This window comes from Helicoverpa zea, chromosome 22 (assembly GCF_022581195.2).
Source record: "Helicoverpa zea isolate HzStark_Cry1AcR chromosome 22, ilHelZeax1.1, whole genome shotgun sequence".
Taxonomy (NCBI): Eukaryota; Metazoa; Arthropoda; class Insecta; order Lepidoptera; family Noctuidae; genus Helicoverpa; species Helicoverpa zea.
The window spans coordinates 10,133,696-10,156,681 of NC_061473.1; the positions used below are offsets into that span (position 1 = coordinate 10,133,696).

Genomic DNA, 22,986 nt, shown 5'->3' on the forward strand with positions numbered 1-22,986 from the left:
ATGGATGTTCATAGCTTCTCTTTGACGCAAAAACTACTGAATACCTAGATTTTGATGAAACTTTGCAGGATTATTTAATAGCTAGATTCTATCCGGGCGCGGTTTGGTCATTGGTTAAGCTTGTGAAACTATAGTGAAAGAGGTAGAAATCAGTTGTACATAAGTCTGCAATATATGTAGGATGTCAGGTACAGTAAAACCACTTTATAATTTAGTTTGTTTCTGAGATGGCTTCTATAAAACTGCCTAATGATTTTGCATCTCTCTGTAAGTAGTCTGCTTCTTAGCCATCATAAAAACAGACTATCTACATTGGCAAATTAAATTGAAAATGCAAATTAAATCTTTATTTGTAAACATAGGTTTTAGAAGGTGGTTCATTAATTCGTGTACATGTGAGTGTCGGTGTGAATGGGTGTGTGCGGTTATGTGAATGCGTGTGCGTGAATTCTTTCAGTTTTCAAAAGCTTAATTATCGCCGCGTTTCATTCTGAAACTAGTGAACGGTTTTGAAAACTTATTTCACTGTTGGATTAGCTACACTGACCCCAGGTTACAAATTATGTTTTTTATCCGGGTATGGGAAGTTGTGTCCATGGGTCGCGGGTGTATAACTGTGAGAAAAAGGTAGTAATAGATGAGTAAAATCCATATACCTACAGTGATTTTGCTCGGTATAATAAATTATAAAAAGATTCTGAAAATAATTTTCCTTGCTGTTATTGATTTCTTCAACAAAAGCTTTCATAATAAATTAAATCCATAAACAAGCAAGCAGTAAAATATAAAGGGTACTACAATGAAAAATACTTAGAAATCACGCGCGGTGTTGCAAATGCTAAAATTTAAACGATAGTACTCGGCAAATACAATGCTTTTACACCAGCCGTTACCGACCACCGATGTGCAGGAACTGGAAAGGACTAGAACTTTTTTATTATAATTTATTTTCAACGCATGCATTTAGCAACTTAACGGAAATAGTAGGTAAACATTAGGTTTTCATTTCTCTACTAGATTTAGGAAGATATTTCAAAAATGAAGAATGTTTGGGGTTTGCAAGTACTTTAATGTAGTACAAAATATTGGAGACGAAGGGACACATAATTTGTATTTACAATCATACCCGGTATGTATGATTGTAAATACAAATTATTACCGGGATATTAAATTTTTCCCAGCTTTTATTATTCTATTACATTCCTTTAAAGGAAAGATAATTACGATGCATACATAGTGTTACAAAAATATACGCAAAGCAGAAAAAGGGTAAAATAGAGTTTAATGAAGAGTTGGATTACCATTTTTTTAATAGTTCTTTTTAAAGTATCTTTTACTATAACCCCCACACAAATAAAATAACATTTTGATCAAACCCACTCTTAATAAAAAAAACACAGCAATATCACACAATATTCTAGAAGCGCCACTATCCGTGAGCGTTCGTGCCTCACGCCGCCGTCGCTAGATTACGATCCGCAGGTGAGAGCTCCCACGCTCTCCTTCGTGTCAATTGTTTCTAAATGTAATGGACGTGTATTAGTTTTGTAGTTTTCATATTTAGGTTTGTGTTTTGTGGGTGGCTATTTTTTATTTGAATTTTTGTGATGAATATGTTTTTATTTAGGTAGTAATCGATTTAAGGTGACTTGATATAATTCAAACTGGTATGATTTAATCATTTTTAAAGTGAGCTTCAACGGAATTGATGCATCGTTAAAAGAAAAAATATTTTGTTAATCGACTTCCGAGAGAGGAGGTTCACAATTTGGTAATTGTTTTTTTTTTTTGTTTGAATGCACATATTTAATGAACATCGACTTCGTTAACTAGAATTCTGACATAAAATACGAGGACAAAGTTTGTAATATACAGAGTGTGTCCTTCACAATCACATTAAATCCTATCACATATACTTTATGATATTCTATGGCGAATTGTAAAATAAATAACCTAATCCATTCAATGGTTTAGGCACAGGACTCATTTTTCGTTTTTAAAATTTACAACATCATGTGTAAAGCAGAGATGAAGTTAGGAGTATCGAATGTTTTGATCAGATGACAGCTGTCGGTTTTCAAGGGAGCATTTCAGTTGTTTGTAATGACTGACTTTTTTATGGTGTTCTAATTTTCGCACATTTTTTTTCTATTTACTTTGTTTGAAAAACGCATTTTTTTTATTTTTACGTATTTTTCTTTTTTATTTGTGTTAATCGACATATATTAACCAGTATATTAACGCATTTCATTTAATGTGATTGTGAACGACACACCCGATATTTCAATAGTACATATTCTCTAAACAAGACAGAGATCGCAATAATTCATATTACACATCCAATACCAAACTTTAACTATCATCAAATCTCACACACTTCTACCAAAATTTAACTCTACCAAACTATACTTCAATACTTTATCTTCCAATAAACAAAAGTACAAGTACGCTCACCCACCCCTAACAAGCACGCTCACCCACCGTACCACATCCATTCACTCCACATCCTAGCACTAGCTCGCTTCGTGCTCCGAACCGTCGAGGCTAGATTATGATCGGCAACAGTTGCTACTTCCCACCACGTGTCGTATAATGCGTTTTTGTTGTATTGCTGTATGTTGCTGTATATTGCTGTATGTTGCTCTATGTTGCTCTATGTTGCTGTATGATGCTGTTGCTTTGTGTACGTTGAATTGTTTTCCGATCTAATTGGTTGGGCGGTTATTGAATAAGTAATGAGTGATAACCTACATATTTTGCTGGTAGGATTTGATATGGTTTCGAAGCTAATTTGCTTGTGTAGAAAGTCTTGAATACTATTTTTATGATGGCTAAGAAATAATTTTGAATTTTGAATTATAATTTATTAATAAGCTAGTAGTAAAACTCTCCTACCTATAGGGTCCATATTGTCACTAATCTAAATGTTATACCTGTTATATCGTATGCTAATAAAGAATTGAGTATTGAGTATTGAATTTTTCGGGTCCAATTTTCAAACAAAATCATCATAAGTAGTATTATGGTTTAGATAATTTCACCTACTTCCATAAACCTCAGTCCCCACGTTGTAAAAAGCCCACAGCACATAGATAAGTGGGGGCTCACCATAGATGTAGATACTACGTGTATGGGGCACAGCTGGTGACTCCCACATGGAGTATTGATGGTGTTTGCGGCGCGGTCATCGGTTAGCTTGAAGCTGATTGTCGTAGAATTGTGGACAGAGACGAATTTGTTTATTAGGCTGTGATTTATAATACATCTTTGTTGTTCAAAGCTACAGTTGGATTTGAATATTCTGTCACCTTTTAACGTATGATGAATGTAGGATGTAGGTATGCAGCTCTTTAATATTATAAAAGCTGTAGACTTTGTTTGAACGCGCTAATTTCAGTAACTACTGGGCTCGATCAGAAAATGATCTCAGTGTTAGATAGCCTATGTATCGAGGAACTTACTTTAACCCTTAGCAAAATAGTAGATTTGTAATTAAAATGTATAGTCACCTAACAATATAAAATCAAGGGTGCGCTAGAAGTTCCCTCAGAACGCGGGTGAAATCGCTGGGAACAACCACGGGGAACAACTAGTTATTACATATTCTTTTGTCCACCGTACGACGCCGAAAGGTATATTTTTTTAATTTGAAATAAAATCATCATACAAAAGCAAGCCTTTTTATTGATTGTTTATCCTGTCTCATAAACTAATTCTAGATTCTTTGACTTATTCTTTTTTTATGAAAACCCGATTATTCTTATTCTTATTCCGATTTATGAATTCGAATTAAAAAACTGATTTCAAAGTCCGTCCACATTAACAATAGGCATTGGTCATAAATAATGAGGAGTCCGTCCCGCCCCGCCCTGCCTCTACTGTCTATGGCGCGTCTACTTGTCTATGTCTATTATTATCGCGTACAAGGCGTACTCACCGTCATTTGCATACATTTTTCATGGCGTACCGTTTAACTTTGTTGGTTGAGCATTAGAAAAATGTTAATAGGTATTATTTTAGCTGTTGTGATGTCGAAATGAGGGTGTGTTTAACCTGAATATTAGAAGAGAAGGGTATTAGGTTTTTAAATATTGATTTTCAGAAGTAGTACATACAGTAGTAGATACCTATTTGTTGCATCACTTCCTAATTTGTAGTATGGATGCCGTAAAATCTACTTCGCGTGCCGGACAAAAGTAGGTAGCCTGTAGCCGTCCTCGACAAATAGTTAACAAACACTGAAAGTTTTTTTCAGATAGGACCAAAAAGCTAATTGAAGCTCTAATCAACATTTTAATTACCAAAACCACAGCGTAGGTACCTAGTTACTTATAGAAACATTAACTTTCCAAGCATTTTAATCCTAACCCTAACTATCCATAGATTATCTCCGTACAAATACAACTCGTGTTAGTAGGCAGATCCTCTGCGAGCATGATGGCTGACCCTCAACATGATGAGTAGCCCTCAGCGTAAGAGCCCTTCACTCGAGTGACGCGGGACCAATGTGATTTGTGTGGACGCTGGATTTATTAGGGGTCATGGAATAAACTCTACCTGTATAGAGTTATATATTTAATTAATTTAAAAAATGAGTTAAATTATAGATTATTGATGCTTTTAATTGATGATTAAACTATTATTTTTTAAGTAAATATGTACACACTATACATACTAACTTAAAACACATGTAGTTTTGAGGATTGAAATGTTGTGAAGAATATGAATTTATAAACGAAAATATGTTAGCTGAAATGACTAATCAGAATTACATACAATGTAATGTCGAACGATCTTAGCAAGTATGACTTAGATAAGTTATATTGGTACTTATCAGACCTGCAATTGAACCTACACTCGTAATATGAGCGTTAGGTGTTGTTACTACTAGGTCACCACGATAAAGTTACGTTCTATGTTAGACTATTTTGTCATTAATCAGAATATATCGTTCAGACAGTTTCTATCAGGAATAGGGCCCAGGTGTGCTACTTTCACATCTTCATATTGTAGACATTAGACATTACAATTTAAAATTTTATAAGAGATCATTTTTGTGTTATTAGTGTTTTTCAAAAAACTTCAGTATACATTTTATTTATTTATTTATAATACTTTTTGCACAATCAGTACAATGGCGGACTTAACGCCTTAGGCGTTTTCTCCCAGTCTACCTTTGGGTGGTGGGGAAATAGCAGTGGTAGGTGCAGTATTTAATATAGTCTACATGAGAAGAAAAATATATATATATAAGGATTTTGCTTACCGCGGCCCTGGTACATACATAGAGGGCTTAAGACAATGGGAACATGGTGGGTTTTAGTCAGTAAGAGTCTCACACTCCCTCATGCTACACCCATAGCGGGAGGGGTCAAATGCTACTTTATCACTTTGATAACCATTAACCAATCTAAAACTATTGCAAACAACTTCACTGTATCAAAAAGTTTGACATTAGTACCACGTTGGGCGCCAATTATGACTTCTTCAACACAACACGTTTTTCACGAAAATTATGCGTAAAAGTTATGTTTTCAAATATATAAGGTAATTTCACACGCGTTCTAGAGTATTTTCATATAAAATCCTATATTCTAAAAATATGTTTATCTAACGATTCACAAATGTAAGTAATAGTGGTATTGTCGCATCTGATATTAGCTGTAATTGCGTGGCAGTGGCGAGATGAAAGCCGCGTCCGGGGCGAGGTGTCGCCTGTCACGGCCAACACTCGCCGCTAGTGGTGGCGCACTGTCGATGAAAAGGAGTGTCGATATCAATGTAAAGCATATTTTATTTACGCCATTATTGTTATTAAAGCATATTTTTAGTAGACAAAAACAAGATCATTAAAGTTGTGGCTTATTACTTAAGAATTGTAAAGTTTTAATAGGTAGTAGCTAACTTCTTACCTATTGAGAACGTAGTAAAGAAAGCGTGGAGCGTTTTGTCCAAAAAGAGTAAAGATTCGTAAAAGCTTCACGCTTTTCTTCATTAAACTGTGTTTTTTTAGTTTTTAAAACTATTTTTATTTCAATGTGTTTTCTAGGGTTCTCTAATTTGGTCAATACACGCAAATAGTGCCAGTCAATCCCTCGAACTTGTTTTTATTGTTTAATTCTGTCAATCCTTAAGTCCGCATTTTAATATTCATTTTAATATCATGAAAGGAAGCTAAGATTATTGTGTGAGTAAATTAAACAGCTACAGCATTTATCGACATCGATAACACCAGTGTCCCCTCCCTATTTGTGCACGGAGGGCGCGTGTCTGTGGCACGCGGGCCGTACTTGGCACACCACTAGCTTTTCACTAAACTTTTATTTATTCTGTCAGCCGCACACACCCGACGTTTTTATATTTCTATATTACACACAGATTATTTTATATAATATCAACTTTTTGTATTTATTTTTAATGTTAGAAATGTATTGCTGTTTGAGCGATTTTTGTTTGTTGTGTTAAAAATTAGAAATCGAAATTCCATTTGATTTTTCAGTAAGAGTAAATTCGATGTAGGCTATATATTGCATCAGGGCAAGGGAAGTAGTTGCCACATTTCCATTATAAAACCCTTTTATTCACCGGGACTTACAAAATAAAAATTCTATTTCATTTATTAAACTACTGCTCGATACTACGAACGCTATATAATATAAGCTAAACTGAACCTATAGGTATCACTTTCTTCGACTATCGGCTAATGGGTTCCGTGTAGGCTCCATTTAAAACATCGATAGCTTGGGGCCTTTAAATCAGGACCTTGGGCTTGCATTTCAGCGTACTTAACTATGTCTAATGTATTTTTTTTGAAGAACAGCCTAAAGTGTTAAAAGTCTAAAACATTTTTTGGTCCTAGAGTTAAAAATATTTGCCTACGACCCTAGCGCACGTATCCTGTAAAATTTTACTTCGGCATGGTATCTTTATCGAAATATATACCATACTAGCTTTTGCCCGCAACTTCGTTCGCGTGGAATAGTGACTACCAGCAGATTTTTGATTTGACCAATAGATGGCGCTATATGTCCGGAATAATTTTATTTTTATTTTTTTTTGTAATAAAAACTATCCTATGTCCTTTCTCAAGTTTCAAACTATGTCTGTACCAAATTTCACACAAATCGGTTCAGTAGTTTAGGCGTGAAGAAAAGACAGACAGACAGACAGACAGAGTTACTTTCGCATTTATAATATTAGTTTGGATTTTAAAGTGTTTTTTTTTTTAATTTTCATGAAAATCAATATTAAACCTAGCAATACCATAAATTATGGATTCCCCTATCAACAATTTTCCCATCACGTGGCACATAAAATAAAATGTCCGCAAAATATTTGGCGCCACATTTTGGCGCGCACCGCCATGATGGCCGCTTACCATAGAGTATTGGGGCCTGTGTAAACTTCATGATGAGCTACGTGCGCGGGCATAGACTAGAGCTGTTTATTCCGATATTGGATGTAAAATTGAATAAGGTTAGTGGCTCGCTGTGGCACCTGCTTTATTTTGTCAATATTTTGAGTTTCGCTTTAAGTTAATTGGGAGTTATGCCAATATTATCAATATCCAATTTTTATAATAATGGCTATAAGTAACTAAGAGTTGAAATTCAATGTTGAGTAAAGAAATACAACTAAAATACAGTTGAATTGAGAATCTCCTGCTTCTTTGGCAGTATTTTTCGGTAATGTTGAACCATTCTGCTACCCGTACCAAAGAATTTCCATATCTAACCTATTATCAAATTCATTTTCTAATTTAATGTTTTCACTCAAAAAAAGACCTCAACCCTAACATCGGAACATTATTTTATTAATTTACAGAAAACTAGACCTAACTAAGATAGCGTTGGAGAAAAGTCCTAATGCCTACAGAGGCTGTATCCAAAAGTTCTGCCTGTCAGTGTGGCGGCTATCAGACCACCCTGGCTGGCTATAAACTGGTCGCTGAACAAACGTGGCGTCATCGTGACCACGCATACTATTATGTCGCGTAACATGATGTGACGTGCGCGTGAGGCGTGTGGGTTTATTGTTGTTTAGTATGGAAAAACAAATAAATACCGTACGAGTCGAGCTAAATAAAACCGTTAAAAAATCTTTTTGAGATAAAATTATCTTCAAAGTTCATTTAAGCAACTTTTCAATGCAATTCTTACTGCTATTTCGTCCCAATAATCACAGAGATTGCATCAAAAAGTTTTGGCTGTCAGTGTCGGCTATCAGACCACCCTGGCTGGCTATAAACTGGTCGCTGAACAAACGTGGCGTCATCGTCATCGTGACCACGCCTACTATTATGTCGCGTAACATGGTGTGATGGTGTGACGTGCGCGTGAAGCGTGTGGGTTTATTGTTGTTTAGTGTTGAAAACTTATTTTTTTCGCGCTTTTGACTAACTGTAGGTTTATTGCATCAGGGTAAAGTCCTTTTTGAGCTAAACATTATCTACAAAGCTCATTGTCATTCAAAATAGTATTGGTTATGCAATTGCAAAAAAAACCATCTAGGTAGTTCGAGTAAATAATTTTTTGATAGCAACTGCAAAGTCCCACATTTCTATAGTCTCATACTGACGGATGAAGCTCACACAATTTAACACAGACCTTACTTACCTAGGTAGCCATTTACCATTTTCCACCATGTCCGCTGTCGGCAAAATAACAAGCTTGTCTCTCGGAAATAATACACACATTTTTTTTTCTCAGAAACTTTGAAATCCGATTACATAGTTACTCAAGATCATAACTTAGAATCTCTATATCTATTGTTACAGCCACCACCACATCGAAAGAGCATCGATCTCCGGAGCAGGAAGAAGCACGCTCGTCTCCCACTCCTGGCCCCGCCAGCCCACTGCACAACGGCACCGCTGGTAGGTAACTGTTCCTCACTACTTTGTTATTTTATCTTATTGTACTTCCTGTCGGGTCTTCTTGTCAAGGCAAATAGGCCTTACAAGACCTAGGGGCTTCTGATATGGAATTAAAACTTACACTGCTTATAATTTCATCTGTTTAGCCTTATCAATGATGTTGGGAGTCGGCTTCCAGTCTAACTGATCAAATCTTTGATCTGAGACTGTATGCATCTGTACCAGTGCGACTGTCATTCTGATTTCGAAACTCAGTTATTATACCTTCTCCCGGCTACTAGCCAAAATACACAAATAAATGCAATGCTAAGATTGTTTGCCTACTTAGACACAAGGATTAACTACCTGAGCCCAGGCCACATTATAATATTTCCAAAAACTTAAAAAATAATATAGATCTGACCCTGGAAATCGAAAAACGTCTTCATATATCCACTAAACACTAAGTTGCAGCGCCTGGTCACTAAGTAAACTAATTAACCCTGTTTCTCCCCACAGCAGCACTATCCTCAACGGAGTCTCTCTCCCCTCCTCTGGCAGAAGGCTCGCGGTCGGCGCCGGCGCTGCAGCGTCTACGCAAGTTCCTGTCAGCTCTGCAGCAGTTCGCCACAGATATGGGAGTTGAGACAGGAGACAGAGTGAGGCAGCTGATTCACAACCTTGTGGTGAGTGGAGTATGGTGTATTTTGCTGTAGCTGCGTTTTTGTAAATACACTAGTGTGGTAAGGTAATGTAATACCTACGTAGCGCGTAGGTGTGATGAACGGGGTCCTGAAAAGAAGACCAAACCAAGCAAATGTTGTGTAGTTCAGTTAGGCATAAGTATTGTTAAATAAATAAATAAAAAATACTTATTTTTTGTCACCAGTTAAATATACATAGGTACATCTTAGAGTAATCCAAAATATGCATTGCACAAAAGGTACTGCTACTGGCTACTGACAATATATTGGAGTGACAATATGTGACCATCGGGCACACGTTAGAAGCTCCAATCTTAATACCAGCAGACACTGACTGAGATAAAGAATGATATAGCGACATCTTGCTTTTCTGACAAAATTACTGTTCAGATGTCATTTCTTAGACCATAAAAGTGTCGGTATTACACACGTAACTACGTTAGAATCATAGTTGTTTCTAATTCTCTCTTTGTGTTCTAATTCCTCATTCCCCAACAGTCGGGCACCCTCAACATCGAGGAGTTCCAAGCAGGCGTGCAGGAGAGCACCAACTACCCACTGCGCGCGTCCGTGCCCGGCTTCCTCCGAGCATTGCTGCCGTTGGCACAGAGGGACCTGCATGCCAGGGCTAGGAGAGCTAAGCAGGTAAAGAACTCCATTTACTATTGGCAATTATTTCCGGGTAAAAAAGCAGAGCTAACATCTTCATCGTATATCTTTACTATTTGCTCCCAGACTCCGCTGCAATACATCAGATCACACGAGCACCTGATCTTGGAGTCAGGAGGCGACAGCAGCGACATCTTCGCGCCACATCCACCCGGGGCAGCCGCCGAGACCGGGGTCAAGAGGCGAGCTAGTGACCCGTGAGTTATTCATAACTTCACCTTATAAGAAGATCAAAGAAGAGCAAATAATGATCAGAATAATACTAACGACTTCTGATTTGACCACTCATTGGGAGGAAAATGAGGTCGCATTGCATTTTCGACTCCTTAAAATATCCTCACTCTTGCAGAATCGGTGTATGTTGTAAAGGCTATCTTTGATTTGACTAGGAAGAGCAATACATTTTTCTTTTCTTTTAAGTATCCCGGTATGTTTAAAATAACAACCAACGTAACCCAACTACGATTTAACCACATAGATTCAACAAACACAAATAATTTACAAAATACAAATTAAATCTAACATCAGCCGTCAAGCCATCAAACTCAAAGTTTAATTACTCGCACAATACAACCTAGTATTCCGACATGACCAAAAATTGATTAACTAGTGAAAACCGAAACAATATGAATGGGACTATCAATATGTCCGTCAGAATCAGGTGAGTGCGCTGGACAGGTAATTTGTAGCTCGAAGCGCCTGCAGCGAAACTACGATGTTGCTTCAAACAGCGTAATGTTGCTATGTGTAAACAAATAGGCGTTACGATGAGTTGTGATTTGTGGGGAATTTTACTGTGTTAAAATTAGGTATTTTATTTTATTTAGTTGATGGTATAAAAATATAAGTAAATAATTACCTATACAAATTATACTATGTTGTGTAATTGAAATTAATAATTTGTAGTCCTATTGGCATTGCAATTTAATGCGTAAAATTAATCAAAATGCTGTGTTCTTTTTTACTTTTTTGTTTTGTGATAATAGGTACGTAATCATTGAAACGAAACGGGCATTGTCTGATATTTCGGGTGGGTCGTACCTAATCACATTAAATTAAGAATATCCTAGCCCATATCCCTCCCATATCCCAACCATTTTTAGTGCAATTGACAAATGTTGTCAGTCGGTACAAAAAACGCTATTTTCACCTGATAGACAAAACATTCGTTACCATCGCATAAGTTTCATCTGTTGTTTTAAGCACTAAAACAGAACAACCACACAAGAAAAACATAAGCAAAAAAAAACCAAACAGAAAAGCGCTCTCATCTAACCACGACAACCACGGTTGCCATGGTAACGTTAAATTATTATTATTGGACAATTTGGCAGGGAGTGCGACCGCCAGCTTTAAATACTGCCTACCCCAATTCGTTAGAGCTACGTATGAGCTTTATTTATTACAACAAGCCGCGCCCTGCGTTTGCCAAGTTATAAAGTAAATTTTTAGCATATGGCACTGTTTATGAAGCGTGTAGCTTAGCTTGTAGCTGGCATAACTTTGGAGCTAGATAACTGGGTTGTTATTTAAAGCTAGGCGCTGTTTAGTTTAATAGGCGAGAATTTATATCTGTTAGCTTACATTTTAGAGCGAATACACAAACTAATTGGAGTCACAAGTATAAATTAATAGCCGTTTTCCCGCGGATTCTCCCACGTCCCGTGGAAACTACTGCCCATACTGAGAGAAAATAAAGCCTATGTTACTCGGGAAGAGTGTAGCTTTCCAACAGCGAAAGAATTTTTGAATTTCAAATCGATTCAGAAGTTAGGGAACAAGCAAAAACACGTTTCCCCTTTATCATTATATGTATTGTACTGTTATTATATACCACCTAACTATGTATAGTCAATCCAGTTTCAATAACACATTAACACACAAAAATGATAATTTCATTAACGAGGTAAAGCGCCTGCCAGATTAGTGTAAGCAATTAGCGTGATTAGGCGTTGCCATAACATTGCCAGCAGGCGCTGAGACGGTTAATAGCGCGCACAGATGTCTCTGATCGGCTGTTTCATTATCACAGGTTGTGTGGTAACTAACGATATTTGTTACGATATTTAAGAAGGAAAGGGTTTAATGTTGGTTTGGGAGTTAGGGTAATAATATTTCTTAATTCACCTGCCGATATTCATCACTAAGTTTGATTTAATTCTCTGGAACATAGTGCATTCTCACTTGCAGTTGCAATTTCCAATGATGTTGACGAATCAGAATCATTTTAATACCAATGAATGTCCAAGTAGGAGGCCAATGAAGAAACCATGTAAAATAAACCTCCTTTTGAAATAACTTCATTACGAAATAAAGCTACAACAAAATTACAGTAAAACGAAAAATAACAATCCCAGCTACAAAACACTAGCTTACTACTTCCAATAACACCGTAAAAGTATAGAATTTCTCCCATATTTATTATAGTCGTATAAACAAAGTTTTCAAGATCAAGCTGGTGCCTGGCATACCATTAGCCGCAGCTGGTTAAGTTTGATTGTCGCCTAATTGCTCGCAGTAAACAGTCGGCGTTAGTTGGCGCCAAACACATGTTGCGTACAAAATTACTCTTTGCTAACTTCTGATATATGGCAGCTTGTTATTGTAGTTTGGAAAGATGTGCTACGTGGATTTGTGAGCGTCTAGACATTGGAGGATGTATAAATTAAGGTATTTTTATTCGAAAAGGAAGAGAGTAACAGCGTTTTCTTTAGGGGACTATTTCTCTCAGTCGGATGGTAAATAAGCAGCATGTTATTCTGATGTACGAGCTATATTGCTTTCAAGTTTCATTGAATCGTTCTGTCGTTTGCGCTTGAAGACGTTTCATCAATATCCATTTAACCGTATGCTCTTGAAGACACAATTAAAAAACACACACAACTTTTGCATAATTATGATGCATATAAATGGATGAATAAGACGCAGCCTAGACCTGTACCTACGCAATGTTCCTAAATTTTGGCATATCAACCTTTAACCTTACAAAGTAATTTCCTAACTTCCTACACTAATTAATATCCTACTTCTCACAAATAAATAGAGAAGTTTTCCCACAATAATGCGGCTGCCAATTCGCTTATAAGTGCAATAATGAATAGCCAAAAACTGGTAGGCGTAACGTATAGATCACTTTAGTGTGGGGACGACAGCGCGCGACACGGCTGTACGAATCAAACGCTGGCGCGACCCCAGGGGGTGTGGTGTTGGGGATAGGCGGTAGCGGGGTCCCAAATCCAGCGACAAACTACTGTTTACTATGAAAATTGGACGTGAAAGTTCGTAGTAAAAACTTGAAGCTGACATTTATGTGGCTGTTGTACTTCCTTACCTATTTTTATTAAATGCTGCTGGTCATTAGATAATAAGTAATTAAGCTATTATGTTTACTCAAATAGAGCCTAACCTCAAACATTTTCATGAACTATAATAAAAAATGTCTACAACTGTCTGGGTACAAATTAATATTCGATAGATGCTTTGATTTTCGTCATATTGTTGTAATACACTTAAATAGGTACGTATTCTGTCCCAATTAATTAATTACTCTTGAATCGTGCGTGCAATTCATGTTTAGGCCTTTTCTTTCACACAATATAAGAACATCAAATTCACATCCTATCCCAACTTACAATAAAATATTTATTTTAAATATTAATTCCACAAAGTTATTGTGTTAGTTACTCGTAACTCGCTCCCGCTCCACACAGCTTGTGTACCAGCGTCTGTTGTTCCGATTATTATTTATAGCATCGATTGCATTGCGTGCCCAGCTCGCCTTGTTTGCCGTCCCGAACACGCGCGCTCTAAGCTATGACGCAATGGAGGCGGGGTAAGCGAAATGTTGGTTTTATTGCTGGAGTTTGTATTATTGAAATCAACAAGTCTAAATATTTTACAAATTTTTATTTGATTTATTAAGACTACATGAACTACATGTGTTTTAGAAATGTATGTATATTGTATGAAGAATCCTGGATTACAATTAAATATAGTTTACCTAAATTCTGAGAGGATGAAGTTAATTAATTACTTTTATACTGCAGCATAACCGATAGCAAAAAAGTAATGACTGAAACATACATTTTACGAATATTTTATTCGAACCGAAAGCGAATGCTGATATTGAATGACGAATTATCGATATCTCGCCTTCGTAATCAAAAGGATTTTTTACCTAAAATTCCGTAATTTCTGAGATTAGCTTTGATTTAATCGCTACCGCTCATGCCTCGTGCCACCAACTAATTTATGAACGGAGCGCGTTTGTTCCAAGTTTTGTATTGTCTTTATTTTCTAGTTCATTCGCTCGTATTATTAATTTATTATTAATAATAGTCCATGATAATAGTATTGTTCGCTTTCTAACAGCCTGATACCGAATGCTCTGATTTGTTTTATAATTAATTCGGGCGGGATATACAAACTTTGAGCTTCAATTTCCTGGAAATGGTTCTCATCTGTTTATTTATTTTTTAATAGTTTGAGGAAGATCTCAAACAAAGCTTTGTTAGCTAATAATGCTTAGGAATGGAATAGGAAAAAAAAATATTTGGATTAGCCAGTGGAAAAATGGTATTTTAATTGTAAAAAATACTGTCGATGACTTGAACCTCACCTCTATCTTCATAACAACTTTTCTTGTACGTGGATAACGGATGCCTTAAAATTGAATGATTTTTTTAAAGATCAACAATCACCCATAAAGATCCTTCTGGAAAAGATTTTGAAGAAAAACCAGTGCCATTAAACTTGTAATGTTCTATTTCTTTTTTGTAACATCTGTGTACACACACTACACAAATAAATACCCCCCCTTTTTCCCTCAGGTTCTACGAGCCAGGCACTACAAACGGTACCCACGAAGAGTATCCACCTCAAGCCAAGCGCTCGCTGTTACTGAACCCATCACCATTCCTCTACCCGTTGCCTAGCAACGCCAGTCTGTTTGACTACGGACATTATCATTACCACGGACAAGAGGGGTACGAGAGGAGAGATGGTGAGTTGAGTTACCTTATGTACTGTCTTATGTACCGGCTAATGTACAGCGGAGAGCACGTTAATGTCGGTCCTGCGCCTGATCTCTCTCTGGTCGTGTTGAATTGCCGTCCCATCGGGTTATGAGAGTGAAGGAATAGGGAGTGCACTTGTGTCTGCGCAAATGCTCGTGCACTATAATGTCCTGCGCAGCTGGCTGATCTCTTTATATTATTATGCTTAGCTTGTAGGGTTGAAAGTCCCATATGGAGGCATTGGATCTCATTGCATACGTTAAAATAAGATTACTAACAGAGATCTTAAGTATTATGAATTACTTAAAAAATATGGACAAAATACCAGCCGCCGTGGCCGAAATCGGCGAAATCGGCGTGGACGCCATTACTGTCTATGAACTGTCTTATGTACCGTCGTATATACCTACTGTCTTAAGTACCGTGTTATGTACCGTCTTAGGTACTGTCTTATGTACCGTCTTATCTACTGTCTTATGTACTGTCTCATATACCGTCTTATGTACTGTCTTATGTACCGTCTTATTTACTGTCTTATATACCGTCTTATGTACTGTCTTATGTACCGTCTTATGTACTGTCTTATGTACTGTCTTATGTACTGTCTTATGTACCGTCTTGTGTATTGTCTTATGTTCCACCTTATGTACCGTCTGATGTACCGTCTTATGTACTATCTTATGTAATGTTGTATGTACCATCTTATGTACTGTTTTATGTACTGTCTAATGTACTGTCTTATGTTCCGTCTTATGTACCGTAATATGTATTATATTATGTACTATCTTATGTACTATCTTATGTACCGTCTTATGTACTGTCTTATGTATTTTATTATGTACCGTCTCATGTACTGTCTGATGTACCGTCGTATATACCGGTTTATGTACTGTCTTATGTATTATCTTATATACTGTTATACATTCTCTTATGTAAAGAAAGAAAGAAAACCATTTATTTAACACACAAATGACGCAGAAAACAAACACACACAAATACAAACATATAAAACAATGGACAAAACAAACAGTGAAACAAAAAAGAAAAGCGCTGCAGCTGCGTCACTTATGCGTGAAAAGGGGCAGCGCTCAGCATAATGCTGTGTCTCGCACACGCAGGCACGAGACAACAGCGCTGGTTTTCAGCGCTGACCCACAATACTATAATAATATGTACTGCCCCTATGAACTCATTCATATGTCCTCCTAGCTGATTATACAAATGATGTATAATCAGCTAGGAGGACATCATCATCATCAATTCATTACATTAACGTTGACACTAACGTGAACATTAACGTGCTCTCCGATGCACTTTTTTTATACTAATTCTACATATTGAAATTCTCTAGGCGGCATATCAGTCCGTGACGTGTCCTCAATGAACGCCGGGTTCGCGGAGCCCCGCGTGCTGGGTGCTGCGCCCCCCGGCCCGCTGAAGACTGATGACGAGTGGAAGAACATCAACACCATGCTGAACTGCATCCTCAGCATGGTGGAGAAGACTAAGAGGGCGCTGGCTATTCTGCAGCAGAGAGGTGTGTATTGTGAAGGATGTGGGGGCACGGTAGTGAAATAACAGGTTCAATAAGTATTTGCATTGTAGAATTTCTGTAAATGATTCAATATTGTTTTTGTTTTCGGAATATCGAAACATACGTACATAGTTATTATGAGTATTTAGCTAGCAATGAATTAATTGTTTTTTGTACATTTATATATTATTATTGGAAAAACGTTACCTTTAGAATTTACTAAAATAAATAATTTAAATGTTACTCTGAAAGGTCAATTATCTTTGTTCTTAGTTTACGTATTCAGTAAGTATTCTGACCATCGACTGGCCTGTTTTAGGTGTGGAACCAACAGAGAGTAATGACATAAAGCGCGCTGCGAGCGAGATCATGGCGACTGCCGTGCGCCAGACCGAGGAGAGAGTCGCCGAGGTGCGGAGACGAGCTGAGGATGCTGTCAATCAGGTACGAAGACATTATACAGACATAATACATAACATCAGACATAATTAATATAATAACATTACAATACAGTTGCTAAGGAGAAATAGCCAGGTAATTTCTGTGGAACGAGAATTCGACTTTGAGTTACCACATCATCGCATTAACATTATAAAGGTGATTTGTTTGTTTGTAATGTCTGAATATGTGTAACTTTGTTAGTGCTTAGTAACGTAGCTGGATAACATATGGCCATTTTATCCGGTTGCGAAAAGTAGTTCCATTAGGAAGCGGGTGAAACCGTTGGCAAAAGCTAGTTCTTTTGGTAATCCCAAGATAGTCCCAAGATAAGCCCACGGACAAGCTAAACCTTCCTGAATGAATGACCACTGCTACTGCGTCAAAAACCCCCAATTTTGGCCGATTACATGAGTTTAATATGTCTATCTAGGTGAAACGTCAAGCGCTCCTGGAGCTGCAGCGCGCAGTGGGCGCGGCCGAGTCGAAGGCGCTGGAGCTGGTGGCGGCCGAGCGCAGCAAGCCGCGACACTCGCCGCCACCCGGCCGCGACCTCTCGCCCACCGCCAGCGCGCAGCAGAATGTAAGTAGTAGTTATAACATTGATCTTTCATCCGAATCAAAATGCATTTATCCAAAGCAGGAAAACAGCACTATTAATAAGTCTAAGACATATGTCGCACTGGTTACTTTTGTCAACATGACCATTTTGTCACTCTTATTAAGTCTGTGGATATGTATGGATGTAACCATGCTGTCCCAAAGTAATATGCGTACATGTTCATACAGACAGTGCATGCCATGTGCTTATATTACATGAGATAGCCCCCAAAAACATAATGTATGTAATTTTTTCTGGGAAAATGAAGTGGGGCGTAACGAACTCCCTCGTAAAACATGTGTTGGTAAGATTTGAAGAAATCGTTATCTTGGGGTCGGCTTCCTAGTCTAAGAAATGTTTTTCCCCAGTGCTGCTGGAACTGCGGTCGCAAGGCGCAGGAGACGTGCTCGGGCTGCAACGCGGCGCGGTACTGCGGCGCATTCTGTCAGCATAAGGACTGGGAGAACCATCATCAGGTAATCCACTACTTCATCTTCTTCTTCAGCCTTATCTATTGACACTCCCTTTTAAATTCAACTTAAAGTCCCAGGTCGTTTCAGTAAAGACGTAAAACGTACATATATAGTTATGTACTGCGGGATTGTTTGAAAGAGTTACCATGGCCCTTTCACTTAAACGGCCTAAGAAGGAACATGATGGGTTTTAACGGCGGGATTCATCGGGAATCATTTGATGATTTCCCATAAAAAGTCATATTATTGACACTTTTAAACTCAACTTAAAGACACGAGGCGTTTCAGTAAAGACATAAAACGTACCTATACGTTATAGATAGATCTGTAAATTACTATGCTACGAGTACTAACAAAATCTCCAACCAACAGGTATGCAGCGGCCGCGACCAAAAACCAACAGGGCTGCGAACATCCCCACCAGCCACGCAGCCCTCTTTACCGAAGCCACTCACACGAGCCACGACCCCCATAGCCACGAGCACAGCCCCAGCCCCCGACGCGCGACTCTCACTAACCACCCTGAACTCTGCGGAGCGGTTGCTGAACAACCAAGAGAGGACGGATCGTATAACCCTAGCGTCGTTGTCGACAGCGCAAGGGTTGATCGGCATAGGAAAGAAATGACGACTGAACAAGGAACCCTTTGTCAGCAGTGTAAGGTTCCCTAGGAAGGTCCGACGGTAAATTCGTGCCGCCATTTTTAGAAATGTTCTTTATTTGAAAATAATATTTTGTTGATTTTTTTTTCGGACTTGGCTGTGCTCTGCCGTGTGAAGTTTTTTTTTATTGTAAATAAAATTTTGTATTACCTCTTTTGTTATTTTGTATAGCAGATATTTTTTTCTATAATTTGAAAGTTCCTCATTTTTGTTTTGTATAAATTATAATTTTATGATTTAGTTTAAACAAATAATAAATAATGAATGTGTAAATAAACGAAAGGTATACCAAAGAATAGTTTGTAAGATGTAGTTATTTATTAATCTTAAATTGTAAGTAGGTTTGTAATTGTTATTTTTCCTCTACCTTTCCCACTAATTACAATTAATTAATTATTTATACAATTTAACTTAACAATTCTTTGAATCTGGCTGGTCGAACAGGAAAATTATTTAAAATATAATATATACATTTTCTTTACTTTAGTTTCTAAAATTAATTAATTGAAAAAGATTATTTGTACCAAATGAACCTATTATAAATTACAGAAATTATTATTAATAACATTACTATAAATATTTTTTTTTATATAATTTATTCCTGTCTGTGTTTTTACGTGTACATAAACTGTTAAATAAATAAATAAATTAATTAAATTAGAAATGCAATACAGAAAAAAACACTGTATTAAAATGCAATTTAATTTTGAAAAGAGTTGTGATGCATTATCAATGTTTAGGTATTATTACATAATTACGTATTTGAATTTTGTATAAATTATCTGTGGTTATTTTCTTTGAGCATATACATAATAAATTATTTTTTCAGTGAGATATACTTTACATACTTATTAATTTCAAAGTTAAAAGTACTATCGACATCATAAATACATGATCACTTGTAAATTATTAAAATAAATATTTAAATCTCAATAAAAAATAATGTAAGTTACGTATACGATTGTATGATCATGTATTTATTATGCGATAAAAACGATGGATTATGTATAAATTATCAAAATTTTGTACAATACAATATAATTATTAGAAAATAAATGTTTAATACTTGAATCAAACTGTCAGCACTTATCAATATTTAAATAGCACACAATATTGTCTTCTAATGTTCCTTCCTTGTCACACAATAATCATGTCTTTGATTTTGACAGATAATTCATTGCTCTATTCCTTTGGCTAATATATCTATGTAACTATTACAACTAAGCAATGGATGCTGTCAAAATTAAAGACAAACCGTCTTACCACAAAAACTTAAACATGTGTCAAACACTTGTCTAAAAACAGTGTGGCTGCAAAACAGACCTTCTTTCAACGTCATAATTTGTCATTTTTTTAGACAAGTGTTCAACAGACGTTTACAAGTGTTTGTGGTACGACGAAATATGTCTGAGAAAGTCACCGTGTAGATTTGTTCCATTAAACAATTTATCTAGACTCCATACTTAGCCAATACATATCTACTACAAACACGTTTATGTACCTATTAATAATTAAATAACAATTATTTCCTTGTGTAATAAAGTGCAATATTAATAATAATTCGTGTATAAAATTTCGAATTTAATAATTATTAAGGTTTAGTAAAGTACTGTTTTAAGTTCAAAATGAATCATTGCGTATTTGCGTCTTTATTGATGAAATAAAAAAGTGTTAGAAATTGCTTCTGTTGTTTTGTTTTCATTCCTGCCCCAGTTGATACCTAAAAAAATAGGAGCGTATTCAGTTTACTACTAAGTCATCTGTTTACCATTGCCAAGTAAACAGTGGCATACAGAATGATACAAAATTTCATCACATTCTGATCGATACTTTCAGTGTTTTTCAAAAATACGAATTTGACGAGCAGTAAGTTCAGTAAGTATAACAAGTCTGTAACTCACTTTAGGAATAACAAGTATCTATTAGTAGACAAAATTGCCTAGAAGTCTTAACTTTATCACCAAGCTATTCGATCGAATTAATAATATTCGTACCTAGTATTGGCAACAATAAATACGATCTACCGAAACAAAAAAGTCCCCTTCCCTAAAAGAGGAAATAATACTGAGTAAGTTTATAAAAATAGCCACAAAAAGGAAATTTATCACCTAACATGACGAGTATTCATTTTACAACTTCTGAACAAAACAAAATGACAAAATTTCAACTACATGACCAGTTATATTATTAGAGCCTTTAAAATCTGTTCCTTGGAATACTGACATCATAAATTGTCTTAGTAAGTCCCTATTTATAAAACACGTACAAAGTGTATTGTTAATAATTATGCTAAATTAAGAGGCGTGGTTGATAGCGTTTATGCATAATTTCAGTCATCGTGGAAATAATAGCACGACTGTTCGTTCCACGTAACTAAATTATAATATCGGATAATAGCCCCGTGCTCTACAATCTATAAGACTATTTAATTGATTGTGTTACAAATCAGAATTCCCGTGACAGAATAAAGAATTAGCATGCATGCTGATCATTCTAACTGGCTGCAAATGAAATATCCTTTTTTTATTGATTTGACGTTTGATACCTATGTTACTTGATGGCAAGTGGCGATGTGGTTGAAGATGGAGCACGATATTTAAATAAAACTACTTTTTACGGATTTTATCGCGGTTATATTATATTATTTAATCCCGACGTTTCGGATCCTTTACAGCATCCATGGTCACGGGCAGACTAAGGTGTTGGTCGTCTTGATATATTAGTTACAAACAGCTACCCTACATTTTGTTAATTATTATTGACAATCCGATTCACGCAAAACGAGCTCACTGTATCCTTAGGTCGAGCAGTTGTAGGCTTGGATTTTGATTTAATAGTTTCTATGATGGGATTCCAAGCAGGTGGTATGACCCAGCCATCTTCTCTATTGAAATTTGGATGTTTTTTAATTTCAATAGCCTCGCGAATCATCCTAGATAGGAATCGGTTTTCTTTTGCAAGGACTTGTGGTTTATCAAATCTGATGTAATGCTGGGCCTTGTCTAGTGTGTGTTCACAAACTGCTGACTGTCTGGAACGGCGGTGTTTGACATCGGCGATGTGTTCTTTTACGCGGGTCCCTATGCTTCTTTTAGTTTGGCCTATGTAAGAGAGACCACAATCACATTCAAGCTTGTATACACCCGCATCTTGTAGAGGTATGTGACACTTGACAGGTGGTAAGAATTGACTAATCTTCTTCAGCGGCTTGAAGTAGGTTTTGATTGAAGCTCGCTTCAAGATGTAGCCAATCTTGTCTGTGACTCCTCTTATGTATGGAAGAACAGCAGGTAGACGCTCAACTGTGGCTGGTTTCACGCGGGTTCTGCGACGAGGGCGCGGTACTCGGAGCTTGTTGTCGTGCAGTACTTGCTTAACATGTTGAAGCTCAGCACCCAGGTGTTGTTCATCGCAGATCCCACGTGCTCTCTGAAACAATGATTTACCAACGGTAGATAACTGTGTTGGGTGGTGGTGGGACTCACCATGAAGGTATTTGTCTGTATGGGTTTTCTTCCGATACACAGTGTGACTCAAGGTGTTATTAGGGTTACGGATAACCAAAACATCTAAGAAAGCTAAGGAGTTGTTTGCCTCTGACTCCATAGTGAATTGAATTTTGGGGTTTATGGAGTTAAGATGATTTAAAAATGCTGTGACTTTGTCAGATGGTAGTATTGTGAAAGTATCATCTACGTACCGCTTGTAGAATTTGGGTGTTACGGGTGCAGATTGCAGGGCTCGCTCCTCAAAATCCTCCATGAAGATATCAGCAACAATGGGAGATACTGGGGAGCCCATTGCTACACCATCCACTTGCGTGTAGAAGTGATTATTCCACAGTAAATAGCCAGATGTTAGGCAATGTTTTAACAGTTCAGCATATTCAGTAGGCATGTTATTCTCTGCTAGTTTCTTAGACACAATCTTGATGCAGTCTTCAACGGGTAAGCATGTAAACAATGACTGAACATCAAAACTGACCATAGTTTCATTGTCAGCTAGTTGTAGGTGTTTTATTTCACTGACAAAATGG

The 22,986-nt window shown here is 36.8% G+C and overlaps 1 protein-coding gene across 1 annotated transcript in view; it reads left to right on the forward strand.

Moving 5' to 3' along the window:
- LOC124641637 (protein CBFA2T3) overlaps positions 1 to 20,630 on the forward strand; it is a 51,936-nt gene extending 31,306 nt beyond the window's left edge. The window contains exons 3-12 of the mRNA XM_047179797.1: positions 8,777 to 8,875; positions 9,374 to 9,540; positions 10,057 to 10,203; positions 10,294 to 10,424; positions 15,057 to 15,229; positions 16,594 to 16,779; positions 17,096 to 17,220; positions 17,648 to 17,797; positions 18,184 to 18,291; positions 18,661 to 20,630. Coding sequence (XP_047035753.1) covers positions 8,777 to 8,875; positions 9,374 to 9,540; positions 10,057 to 10,203; positions 10,294 to 10,424; positions 15,057 to 15,229; positions 16,594 to 16,779; positions 17,096 to 17,220; positions 17,648 to 17,797; positions 18,184 to 18,291; positions 18,661 to 18,915 — 1,541 coding nt within the window. The 3' untranslated portion in view covers positions 18,916 to 20,630. The remainder of the gene's footprint in view (positions 1 to 8,776; positions 8,876 to 9,373; positions 9,541 to 10,056; positions 10,204 to 10,293; positions 10,425 to 15,056; positions 15,230 to 16,593; positions 16,780 to 17,095; positions 17,221 to 17,647; positions 17,798 to 18,183; positions 18,292 to 18,660) is intronic.
- The last annotated feature ends 2,356 nt before the right edge of the window (positions 20,631 to 22,986 follow it).